General features: G+C 32.8%; 1 protein-coding gene across 6 annotated transcripts in view; it reads left to right on the forward strand.

The window, feature by feature from the left end:
- The window catches only part of ADK (adenosine kinase), a 458,470-nt gene that overhangs the window by 311,201 nt on the left and 133,000 nt on the right, over positions 1-14,269 (forward strand). For 4 of the 6 annotated variants that reach the window (XM_081073615.1, XM_081073620.1, XM_081073616.1 and 1 more), the window contains one exon: positions 121-291. The exons of the other annotated variants lie outside the window; for them this stretch is intronic. In XM_081073615.1, the coding sequence (XP_080929741.1) occupies positions 121-291 (171 nt within the window). The remainder of the gene's footprint in view (positions 1-120; positions 292-14,269) is intronic. 6 annotated transcript variants of the gene reach the window in all.

A 14,269-nucleotide genomic window follows, 5' to 3' on the forward strand; every position in this document is an offset into this window, starting at 1 on the left:
TTTAAAGTTTGTATTATCTGAATACGTATTGTATTATATATCCTGTATGGATTTCTTTTATTCTCAGTTACTCAGGGGAGATTGCATTTCTAATTTTCCCTCCCTTTTTTCTTTATCCAGGGCTTTTTTCTTACAGTTTCACCAGAGTCAGTGTTAAAAGTGGCTCACCATGCTTCTGAGAAGAACAGAATTTTCACTTTAAATCTGTCTGCACCATTTATTAGTCAGTTCTACAAGGAACCATTGATGAAAATTATGCCTTATGTTGACATACTATTTGGAAATGAGACAGTGAGTTACTCTGTTTTTTCTTTTAAGTATCTTGATTTTTTTTGGTTTCTGGTTTATGAATAAGTTTAAAAATATATAAATGAAAAACAAAATATTTGCATAAATATGTTTGAGTAGTATACAACAAAACTGCCTCAATTTGGGTCACTCCAATTCAGTGTTTTCAGTATTTTCTTCAGTATATGCTAATTTCTTACATAGTAAAAACTTGTTTTGTTAAAGGGTTCGGATATTGAGGTTTATAATTTACCTATAGTAAAATTCACTTTTTACTATACATTTCTATGAGCTTTTGCAAATGCATAACACCTGACATATAACCATGACTACAATCAAGATGAAAACTACTCTCATCACCTTTTTCAGTCAACTCTTCCCTTCACCCTAAGCCCTTGATATCAACTGATTTATTTTCTTACCAGTAAAATAATGTTTTCCTCTGAAATTTTCAGGGATTAAGGTAAGAGACATCTAGTCTAAAATAAATGTTTTATGAAATTAAGTAGTACTTAAAATTGTGAGTCTAATTTAATTTAACAAATTATGAATGAATGTTGGTATGTTGTAATTTATATTAAATTTATTAATAGCAACATTTTTGCTATTTGTATGTTATATTTGACAGTAATGAATGGAATTTTATTTGAATTTTTGCAGCTTTTTCTTTTTATCAAGAATATACTTTCATTCTACATGAGTGGAAAATGCTTTTTTTTGCTGATTTAGTATTTATAACTTCTGTTTAGTCTGTAGACTTTAAAAAATCATGAAATAAAAAAATAAAAGAGAGAGAGAGAACTTTGGTGTAACTTCAGTGTGACCTGGGCAGTATTACTTAAATTTCACGAATCTCGGGTCTTTATGTGTAAAGAGAAGGTGTTCTATTAATTATCCCAGAAGTCTATTCTGATTCTAATTCTTTGGTTCTGACATAGTTTGATCATATTCACAGATTTTGTATCTGAATTAGGTTAACTGTGTTGTCTGCCTAGAAAAACATAAAATTTGACCTGGAAATAATTTATGAGATCAACCTGGGTGATTTGTAGTAATAATAAGGTGTGAATATCTTCAAAGTTACTAACTAGTTGAAGGAAATGCTACATTTTTTATGATTCGTAAACTGACCTACTGGCAAGAAATAGTGATAAAACCCTGGGACTCCTAGGTATTTGCTGGAAGTCTTATTTGATTAAAATCTACATTTTAGATTTTCCTTATTGCCAGTTTTGTTTTCTGAAGGGTAAAGAAAATAACTAGGAAATGTGCCCTACTCTATCCCTTTAAATTACGTGAAAGACTTGATCTTCAGTATGGAGTCTGAGAATCCTTGTTAAAAATTGATACTGGAACTCAGAGTTCTTCATAGAAATGGCAATACTTAAATATATACTCTAGCCTTCAAAAAAGACAAACTGTAAAACTTTTTAAAAAGATAAATATGGTTCCAAAGAATGAGACTTTGGATGTAAAGACAACGTGAGAGGATTGAATACCATCAAAAATTCAATTCTGACTTAATAATCTCAAATGACCCTAATTAGGAAGAAAAATGGGGAGGAGCCTTACAAAACATTGCAGAGCTCACAGAAATCACTTTAGTAAGAGCTCACATTTGTAAAACACATGTAACAAAGATGAGAAGCATTTACAGAACCAGGGAACAATGCTAAAAGTTTGGCAGAGACATAGGAGAACAAAAGAATAGAGGCCCCAAAATGATTAGGTTTGCAGAAAATGCTGATGATATCAAAATGGTCTTCACTTAAAACAAAAGACTCCAAATGCACAAGCAACAACAGCAAAAATAGTTGGACTTCATCAAAATTAAAACTTTTGTGCATCAGAGGACACTATCAAGAAAGTGAAAAAGATAACAAATGGAATGGGAGAAAATATTTATAAATGATATATCTAATAAGGGATTAATATACAGAATATACATCTCAACAAGAGAACAATCAACCCAATTCAAAAATGGTCAAAGAACTTACGTAAACATTTCTCCAGAGAAGATATACAAATGGCCAGTAAGCACATGAAAAGAGGTTCACCATCACTAATTATTAGAGAAATACATATGAAAACCAAAATGAGTACCACTTGACACCCGTTAGGGTGGCTGTTATCAAAAAAAGCAAATGTTGGCAAGGATGTGGAGAAATTAGAACCCTTGTGCATCGATGGTGGGAATTGAAATGATACAGCTGCTCTGGAAAACAATTTGGTGGTTCCTCAAAAAGTTTAACATAGAATTATTACCACATGATTCAGCAAGTCCACTTCTATGTACATACCCAAAAAACCGGAAAGCAGTAATTCATATACTTGTACACCAATGTTAATAGCAGGATTATTCACAACTGCTAAAAGTTGGAAACAAACCAAATATTGATCCTGCACAGAAGAATAAATAAACAAAATTTGGTATATATGGGTGACCTTTCAACAACCCAGGTTTGAACTGCACAGGTCCAGTTATATGCAGATTTTTTCAATAAATATGTACAGTACTATAAATGTATTTTGTCTTTTTTATGATTTTCTTAATAACATTTTTTTCTCCAGTTTCCTTTAGTGTAAGAATGCAACATATAATACCTATAACATACAAAATATGTGTTAATTGACTGTTTATGTTATTGGAAAAGCTTCTGGTCAGCAGTAGGCTATTAGTAAAGTTTTGGGGGAATCAAAACTTGCACATGGGTTTTCAACTGGGTGGAGGGTTGGTGTCCCTAACCCCCATGTTGTTCAAGAGTCAGTTTTACATACAGCAGAATGTTATTCAGCCTTAAAAAGGAATGAAATTATGATACACCGTGAATGAACCTTAAACATTATGTTAAATGAAATAAGCCATACACAAACAGGTATGCTATAAGGATTCCACTTATATGAGGAACCTAGCTAGAATAGTCAAATTCATAGAGACAAACAATAGAATAGTGGTTACCCGGCACTGGGGGAAAGAGCGAATTGGGAGTTATTACTAATGGGTACAAAGTTTCTTTCTATTTGGGGTGACAAAAAAGTTCTGGAAATGGATAATGGTGATGATAGCACAATGTTGTGAATGTACTCAATGTCACTGAATTGAACACTTAAAATGGTTCAAATGGCAACATTTTATCTTATATATATTACCACATTTTTTAAAAAGATTGATTCCACAAACTCTAAAGTTAAAGTTTGGCTAGAATTTAGTATAGATTATTAAAGAAATCAATTTTTCCTACCTAGAATAGGAAGTGTTAAATTATAAGCTATAAGTCATGTCATATTTTACTTTTTTGGTGATTACTATTTATTTGAATTCATTTCAACAAATATATAGTACCTATTATGGCAGACTAATAAACACTGGATGTACAGTATATTTGAGGTAATCTGTCATAATATACAGAATAATAAATATTGGATACAGGGCTGTTAGATGTATTTGGTATTTTGTTGGACCAGTTTCAAAAAGTCTGCTGATAAATAGATTTCTAGTGATACATCTCAGTGTTTACCCTGAGCTTTGCTCAAGTAAACGATCATTGATTCAGATAACTGTATTTATAGATAATACAAATGCAGAGACTGTAAATAATGCAATGAATAAGTTGAATCTCAAAATGAGACTTAAAAATTTTAATAGACTGGAAATATCAGTTGAATTATGAAATTTAATAAGAATAAATAAAAATGTTACCATATTTGATTATAAGAAGCAAGGATGTTATTGTGAGTTTTATCTCTTTAATCTCATCTCATTGTTCTCCTTGAATACTCTAGTAATAATAAATTATCTTCAGTTCTCCAGGGGGAAAAAAAGGACAGTTTATTTAAAAAATACAATGAAGTATTAATATAAAATATATTTCTTGTGGAATACATATAGGATTGTATTTCTATATGTATTCGACATACACAACCTCCCCCCCCCATCCCCGCCAAAAAAACCCAATCAAATCTTCTGTGCTTTGTATAAATTTTCAGAATATCAACACTTAGTTTAAACCAAACACAGTTGGCTCTTATTTTTTTCCTGATGCCACCTTTTTTTTAGAGGGTAATACACTGTTAATGATGCTTTAAAGCTTTTTTGATCATCTTAATATTAAGAAAAAAATGCTTTGTTGACCAAGACTATTTCTTTACAGTAATCCCTATGAGATAAGAAATAAATGAAGTGAGCCGTATGATTACCCTAGCTTACGCCTGGAGAGAATTTCCAGGCCACAGCACATAGAGGGGAACCTTCTTGGCAGTCTCTTTTGAATTGAGGACCTAGAGCTGGAAGTTCGGGAAATGTAACAGCTAGACAGCCAGAGTTTGCAAGTCAGAGTACCAGAGAGGAAAGAACTGCATAGAGAGAGAACATAGGAGATTTGCAGAGAATCCCACTCAAGTCTTTAGCTGAGAACTGATCAGAACATATTTTGAGGAAACTAATGAAGGCTGGGGAAAAAAGGAAAGAACCACTTGTAAAGATTCGAAGGAATAATCCTCAGAGTACACGTAGGGCCTGGAACCATTCTTGTTCCACTAGCCACAGTGAAAAACCTCATAATTCATGGGGCTTCAGATAGAAAACTCAAAATGCTCAAGGGACAAAATTAGTGTGCAGTAAGCTACTGTTGTCCCCCCAACAATATTATTCTAATATAATTGGCTTCTTCTATGTAATGGACAAATTCCTTGAAAGACATAAAGTACTAAAGCATACTCAAGAAGAACTAAAAATAGGTTTATTCAGGTTGTCTATTGAATTGAATTTTTAGTTAAAACACTTCTCACAAAGAAAACTCAAGGGCCACATTACTTCAGTGTTGAATTCTACCACACATTTAAGGAAGAAAAAATACCTGTTCTATACAAACTATCCCAGCAAATTGAAGAGGAAGAAACACTATCAAAATCAAACAAATAATTAAAAGAAAAAACTACAGATCAATTTTCCTCATAAACATAGATGCAAAAATTCTTAAGATACTTTTAGCAAATCAAAGCCAATCATATATAAAAAGGATAATTCATCATGACAGGAATGCAGGGTAGGTTTAGCATTTAAAAACCAATCAGTATAATTCACCTTAGTATATCTAAAAAAGAAAAAATTATTACCTTAATAGACATAGGAAAAAAAAAACCACTTGACAAAATCCAACATCCATACAAGATAAAAGCCCTTGAAATACTAGGACTAGAAGGGAACTTCTTCAACCCAATAAAAGATATCCACCAAAAAATGTATAGCTAACATCATACTTAATGAAAGAATGAATACTTTCCTCCAAGATCAGGAACAAACAAGGATGTTTTTTCATTTCTGTTCAACATTGTACAGTGCTAATGAGGCATAAAAAACATCCAGATTAGAAAGGAAGAAGTAAAACTGTCTCAAACACAATGATAGTTTTTCTAGAAAATCCTATGAAATCTACAAAAAGCTATTAGGACTAAAAGTGAGTTTAGCAAGGTTTTCAGATACAAGATAAACATACAAACTAATTCTATGTCTATATGTTAGCAGCAAAAACTCAGAAATTGAAAATTTAAAATAAAAATATGACATACTTTGGGATAAATCTGACAAAAGATGTGCAAAACCTGTACACTGAACACTCCAAAACGTTGTTGAGAAAAATTACAAAAGAACTAAATAAATGGAGAGAGTATGTTCATGGATTAAGACTCCATTGTTAAGTGTCAGTTCCCCTCAGATTGGTCTGTGGATTCAACATAATTTAATCAAAACCCCAGTAAAAAAAGCAAACTTCATACAACTTCATACAACTGCACAGGTATTCAAGTGTCCAAAATTAAAGAGTGAGACCATACCAAATATTGACAAGATGTGGAGCTACTAGAACTGTCATATGTATTATAGCTGGTGACAATGTAAAATAGTTTTCCTGTTTCTTACACGTTACATATAACTTGTAACCTAGCTATCCCACTCCTAGATGTTTACCCAGGAGAAATGACAGCATTTATCCATATAAAGACATACACAAATGCTCATAGCAGTTTTATTTGTAATACCCAAAGTCTGGAAATAACCCAAATGTCCATCTGCTAGTGACTGGATAAGCAAATTGTTACATATCCATAGAATAGGATACTACTCAACTATAAAAGAAATGAACTATTTATGTATGCACCAACATGGATGAATCTCAGAATATTTATGCTGAGTGAAAGATGAGATGCCAGATCAAAGTATATTCTGTATGATTCTATTTAAATGAAATTCTAGAAAATTCACACTAATATATAGTGACAAAAAGCAGATCCACGGTTGCCTGGGGATGGAGGTGTGCTGTGAGCCACTGATCGCAGACAGACATGAGGAAGTAATGGATGTGCTCCTTATGTTGACTGTGGTGTGGTTTCAGGACGTCATACATGTGTCACAACTTACCTAATTATATACAGTTAATTTGTGCCGATTAGTATGTGTCAGCTTTACCACATAAAGCTATTTGAAATGATTCCATTTATATAAAAAGTTTAAAATTAGGAAAAATAATCTAGTCGTCCAAATAAAAAGTTCCAAAGAACCAATGTTAAAATGAAGAAGTGCTAACTTCTAAGTTTAAAAGGGTGTCCACCAAAACCATCATTTAATCTACACAGCAGTTCTGTGGCAGTTTTCTACTTGATGTTTCAACTTGACTCATAGAAAGTACTCAGTTTTTGTTAGGTGGTGTTGGTTGTGTTATTAGGAGTGTTGATCTTATTTCTCTCTTAAGTTTCACTAAACTAAGTTGGTTGCATAGCGTGCAGTCCCCCATTCCCATGATAAAACACAATGAGTGGGGCCAAATGAATGAGGGATAGCTGGTGGCTGTTCTCTGGTATACCACCTTACTCCTCTTTTTACAAAACTGCTTGTTTACCAAGAGTCAATTTATTTGTCCCTAAGCATTTTTTATGCAATTTGTCTTCATTGTCTAATTAATTGTTATATAATCTGATAAAATGTGAATGCAAATAGAATGAGAATTAGTTTAGCGAATTGAGTACAAAACGCAATAACAAAGTTGCTCTTGAATTAGATGTGGACATGAAAAGTATGAAAAATTAAAGGAAAAAAAATGCTGTAACTATCTACACTCAGGAGTGCTTCCTGGATGCAAGTTTTTACTCTAAAGAAACTGAAACTGGAATTCATAAAAAAAAACTATGAATTATGGATCTGGTTCTATAAGAAAGACACAAACTAAAAGTCTTGACCCCACTTTAAATATTAGCAAATGATCTTTGTGTGTTAATGAATGTTTAGACTTATCCCATAATTTAATTAAATTGCTGATTTATTACCCATTTATTGTTCCTTCAGTTTCCTCATATGTAAAGTGAGGGATTTGTGTAGATATTCTAGATGATCTTTCAAATTTTTACTTATAGCTTAAAAATGTTTTTTGAAAACCAGATTCATTTTCTCAACATTCTTATATTTAGTAACACTAACCCATTTTATTATAAACCAGCAAAATCCTTGCTGTGCAACCTAGTAATGTAATGTCTAACATATTAAGTTTAGGTAGTTATTCTTTTTCATCATGAGTGCTACAGACTCAACTGTAGTGTCTTTCGAGCTGGATTTTTCCCATCTCTCACCCCAACTCCTCTTTTCTCTGATTTGCCCAGAAAAAAGGATATTCTTTGAATATTATCCGAAAATACTGGGTTGGACACATCCTGAAACAAAATAGAAATGTCCACAGGAACACCATTGCGGCATTAATGGGATAAAAACAAATCATTAAATGTTGTAACTTACTTTTCTTTCATTGTGGTAAAAAATACATGGCATGAAATTTACCATTTTTAAGTGTACAATTCAATGGCATATATTGTAGTCACGATGTTATGCAATCCTTACCATTATTCATTTCCAGAACCTCTTCCTCATCCCAAATAAGCGCTGCACATATTCAACACTAACTCCCATTCCTCCCTCCACCAACTAGTCCCTTATTAACTACTTTCTATTGTCTGTCTCTATGAATTGGCCTATTCCAGGTACCTTTTATAAGTAGGATGATACAATTGTGTATGTTTGTGTTTGGCTTATTTCAGTTAACATGTTTTCAAGGTTCATCCATGTTGTAGCGTGTATGGGACATTCACCTTTGTTTATCCACTCATCTGTTGGTAGATATTCGGTTTGTTCTCACTTTTTGGCTTTTGTTGATCATGTTGCTATGAAGAGTAGTGTACAAGTATCTGGTGATACTATTTTTGGTGATACCCTATTTTTAGGACTTTGAGATATATACCTAGAAATTGAATTGTTGGATCATCTGATAATAATTCTGTTTAACTTTTGAGGAACACTAAATATTTTCCACAGCAGCTGCACCATTTTTCATTGTCACCAGCATTAAACAAGGGTTCCAGTTTCTCTGCATCCTTGATAACACTTGTTCTTTTCCTTTTTTTTTTTTTTTTTGACAATAGCCATCCTAATGGGAGTGAAGTACCATCTCATTGTGATTTTGATTTTTGTGGTTTACTTTTAACTGTTAACTGAAATGTAGAAATACATAGAGCCAAATTTATATGTCGCCTCAATTAAAATTCTTGGTAACCTGTTACATTGCATTTTGTACTTTTAAACTGTACACCTGAATTTATTGGTTGGCTTGTTAAGGTAGTTTTGAAACTACTGTAGTATATAAATTATTTAAATTGTTCCATTGTATTTTTAATTTGTTTCTTACATCTTCAAAGTTTAAAACATTTCCTGTTGCCACAACCATTTGTTATCAGCTTAACAAAGGCCATTCTACATTCAGGTAATTATATCCATTGAGGCCTGCTAATGCAAGCTGCTTTGTAGTTATTATCTAGCAATACATGACTAAAGAACTTGATTATTCTTCTTGTTTTTCATTTTTATTAAATTAAGAAGTTTTTTTGAATAGCCATCATCTTGCAAATGGTTCTTGCAAATGGCTCTTAAGAGTAATACCTTTCAAGGTTCCGTAATCACTAGATAATCACCCTGCCAGGATTAAGTACACTCAACTTTGCCTCAGGATGCTTAACTTTCAAATAAGGTCAATTACCTCATGATAATAACTGCTTTGTCAAGAACTGTCACTTAATTCTACAGTGAACCGTCACCTCACCAATACAATGCACTTTAAAATAATTTAAATAATAAAATACAGCTTGAAAATTGGGCAGAAGGATTCAGTTTAATTGTTTTATACAAATTAAGAATGATACGTTTTAGATAAGCCCCCTCATAGACCTAGTATGTTGAGTCTTACTGGTGATTTCTATTTATACAGATTATATGTTGCGTTGTTTCATCAGTTGTTTTGCTGACAGTATTCCCACGTTGTACATCTTCTTTCAGGAAATCGATTTTAAACCTATTGACCCTACAGAGGATTCAGTATATTAAACATCTCTAGTACAGGAAAATTGAAATTACTGTTTCCTTCCTGAATTATGATTTAACTTTTAAAAACACTTATTTTATCAATGAATGAATTACAAAACAGTGAACAAAATTCTGCAGCTTGTTGTTGCGGTTGTTTTTGTTGTTGAGTAACTCAGTCATTAGGAGAGTGACATACAGCCAGAAACAGGATGCCGCCTGACCCAACGGGACATTTTGAAAAAAACAAAAAATTGGATTTAGGTTTCAATGAATGTTTTCTAAACCTGAATAATGACTGTATCTCCTTAGAAGTAAATGTTCCGGATACCAGGACCCAAGCAGCACTCAGAGAACTAGGAGAGTCAGCTTTATTATGTCAGCGCACTCAGCAGGATCTTTCCCAAAAAGTGAGCCCCTAGCAAGGTTTTGAGCAGGTTTTTATTGGCTGGGGACTTCCTTGAGTTGGGGAAAGGGGTAGGTGTCCTCTGGTGATTGGCTCAGGGTGTGGCTTGGAGGGGGCTATGAGGAAGTGGGCTGGGGCTTAGGCTGGGGACTTCTCTCTCCGGCTATTTTAGGTCAGTTCCACGGGGCAGAGAACCATTTTAGGTCAGTTTCTCCATCATAAACTCTAATCATCTTTTTTACCAAATCAGGTGGGATAGGTTAGCTTTTTCTTCTTTTACATATTTTTCTGGGCAAGGAGAGACTTTATTGACCATTTTACTCTATTAGTCATTGATTCTTTTTTAAATGACAGTATAAAAATTAATAATTTGAAAACAGCAATAGTGCCTCTAATTGTAAATAACTTTTGATAAATTCTACTTTATCTAAAGTATTGTGTCTGTTTCTACATATAAATAAAATGGAAGTCATTTGCTATTTCAATATGAAAATCTGTATAAATCTTTAAATTATGTGTGCCCAATATGGATAAGTGCTACAGACATATGTATCTTCATTCAGATATTCTCTCTTTGGTTAGGAGTTTTCTGTTCTTTGTAAAGGTATTATTTTTTATTTTTTGGAAACTCTCAAGTTTGTGCACATTACATCCTCAGAAAATTCCTTTTTTAATTTTTACATCTTTTTGTCAAATCTAATTCCTTAAAATACATGATTTCCAAACATTTTCACAGGGCCAGAATCTGTTACCAGATCCATATTTTGACAGTAAAAGACATAGTCTCTCCTTTCCTTGTATCAAGGTAATCCCAACAATGAATGTGGGGAATTGGGCTCTATCTAGAATAGTAATTCCACCCTTTTAAGTGTATAAAAGTGCCATGTTTCTTCCAAGAAAAGATGGAAGTCACCTTCCTGAAACTGTTGGTATAGATGTTTCCATTTTCTCTTTCTTTGCTATAAGCAGTAAAAGGAGCCGAGCCAATGATACAGACACAATCTACAATTGTTATAAGATCAGTCAAGGAAGGTGGGAGAGATGTTTTCAGAGAAGATACATAACCCCTTCAAAGAAATAAAAATAAAATGCTATGGTGCTCTTATAAAATTCTGACATATTTATATTTTCTGCTGAGAATAATGAAATTTCAATTAAGACAGGGCTAAGGCATTATAAGATTGTTGCTTAGATGAATTTAACTGCCTCCTTAGGATCTTTCTGATATAATTTACTCATCTGAAAGAAAATGAGATTCACTGTAGCACAAGGGAGACTTCTAATGTCAGTGGCATGTTGTAAAGATGTGCTGTGGGAAGGATTCTGAAAGAGCCAAGGGCTATTTAACTATGTGCTTTGCATCTCTCTGCCTTCCTTTCTACTTAACTCTCTCCTCTTCTGAGCCTCACCAAAATACCCTTCCTTTCTTACTCCCTTCATCTCCCTCCCCTTGCCCAACTACATTGCCTCTCTAAACATGAAAGGTTTTTAAATCATTCCCAAACTACCATCCATGATTGGTGAAAAGCCCTGTAATTTGTAATGGTTTGAATTGCTATGGAGATAATCCTATTTTATGCAGTAATGCCTTTTTGTGTTACTCAGTATTTCAATTCATCTTTTTTATTTATTTGATTTTGTCAGTTACCCTTACTACAAATTGGTGACTATTTTAGTATAATTCGTCTCGTATGCCATGATATAAAAGTAATGAGTTAAGATTTAAAGTTCTTATTTAATTCATTTAAATTTTTTCTTATTATTGAATTTATGTAATGAAATTGATTTATCCTCGTAAATAAAAACTAAATTAGTATCACACTAGCACTGAACTATATTTAGAAACAATGGTTTTTTGACTAAACTCAAATATTTTCTGTGCCTTTCTTTTTTGACATTAGGAGGATAATAGGCAAAACTTAAATAGGTTTTGTAGATTAGTTAATAGTTTTTTTTATCAATAGTAATTTCCCAGCTTTGATGATTCTACGCTAGTTATATAAAATGTTTACATTTGGAAAACTCCTAAAGTCCTTTTTCTGATCCAGGTCCAATCAGGATCCTACACTGTATTTAGTTATCATGTTTCCTTGGCCTCTTTAATCTGGAACAATTCCTTAGTTTTTCTTTGTCTTTTATGACTAGACACTTTTTTTTTTCATTTAATTTATTTATTGGGGTGATATTGGTTAATAAAATTATGTAAGTTTCAAGTGTACAATTCCATATTACATCATCTATATAATGTAATATGGGTGTGTTCACCACCCAAAATCAAACCTTCTTCTGTCGCCATATATTTGAACTCTTTTACCCTTTTCTAACTTCCATTCCCCTTTCCCTCTGGTAACCACCATACTGTTGTCTGTGTCTATGAGCTCTTGTTTGTTTATTTGTCTTGTTCACTTGTTGCTTTCAGTTTTATATCCCACATATGAGTGAAGTCACGTGGTTCTCAACTTTTTCTGTCTGACTTATTTCACTTAGCATAATAACCTCAAGATCCATCCATGTTGTCGCATATGGCACTATTTCATCTTTTTATGGCCAAGTAGCATTCCATTGTATGTATGTACCACATCTTCTTTATCCAATAATCTATGAAAGGACACTTTGGTTGTTTCTATGTCTTGGCCGCTGTAAACAATGATGCAGTAAACATAGGGGTACATATATCTTTACAGATAAATGTTTTCAAATTTTTGGGACGAATACCTACTAGAGGGATTGCTGGGTCGTATGGTAAGTCTATTCTTAATATTTTGAGGAACCTCCATACTGTTTTCCATGATGGCTGTACCAATCTACATTTCCAACAGTAGTGTATGAGGGTTCCTTTTTCTCCACAACCTCTCTTACACTTGTTATTACTTGTCTTGTTCATAACAGCCATTCTAAAAGGTGTGAGGCAGTATGTCATTGTGGTTTTGATTTGCATTTCCCTAATGGCTGGTGAAGCTGAGCATCGTTTCATATATCTGTTGGCCATGTGTATGTCTTCTTGGGAGAAGCGTCTGTTCAGGTTATGACTTTTGGAGAGTACTGGCCAGTTACTTTGTAGAATGTCCTTCAAATTAGGGTTGACTGATATTGCCTCATAATTAATGCTTTGTTGGCAAGAATACCCCATAAATGTTGTTGTGTCTTTTTTCATATATCAAGATTTCAATTTGTCACTGGTGATATTAACTTTGATCCCTAGGTTGAAATGTTGACCCAGTTTTATGCACTTTAAAGTTACTGTTTTCCCCTTTGTAATTTAATTCATAAATATCTTGTGGGGAAATACAAGAGACAATGTAAATATTTTGTTTATTACATTTTCACCCACTACTTTTAGCATCTATTGATGATTCTTGCCTCCAATAATTATTGTGGTATTTGCCAAATGGTGATTTTTCTATTTCCATCATTTCTTCTTATTTGATTAATTAATTGGAATTCTATGTGAGGAAGAGCTACCCCTGGCTCATATTCTTTTGTTTCTTTTAGCACAAATTAGCAGCAAAATGTGTTTTCTTACATCCCCTTCTTTTTAACATAAAATATAGCACACGGTTGGTTCTTTTTGCACTTGGCTTTTTTCTTCTTCTTAAGTATATCTTGAAAGTCATTCCATAAAAGCTCATAGATATCTTCCTCATTTTTTTATAGCTGCATTCTACCCATTGTCTGCATGTACCATAGTTCATTCAAACACTCTCTTGGATATGGGCATTGAAGTTGTGTCCAGTATTTTTTCAGTTGAAAACAATCCTTCAGTGAATAACATTGTGAATTCATATTTTTGTGTTGTTAGGGTTATTTCTTCAGGGTAAACTCCTAGAAATGGGACTGTTGGATCAAATATAAATGCATATGTAGTTTTATCAGATATTTCCAAATTCCTCTCCAAAAGAGTTATAACTGTTTCCATTCCCAACAGCAAGGCATGTGTATGCTTGTTTCTAATGAGGTTGTTTTATTTTATTTATTTTTTTCTTTAAATTAAAGTTTATTTAATTTTAATTTTTTCTTTAAATTAAAGTTTATTTAATTGTCGTAAAGTTTATTTACGACAATTGTTAGTAAAGTTACATAGATTTCAGATGTTAATGAGGTTATTTTAATGTTTGGTTACCAACACTTTGTAAGGCATTGCCATCAAATTGAATTCATTAGAATGATATAATTCTAGTCTTATT

The sequence above is a fragment of the Rhinolophus hipposideros genome, assembly GCF_964194185.1.
Source record: "Rhinolophus hipposideros genome assembly, chromosome: 15".
NCBI lineage: Eukaryota > Metazoa > Chordata > Mammalia > Chiroptera > Rhinolophidae > Rhinolophus > Rhinolophus hipposideros.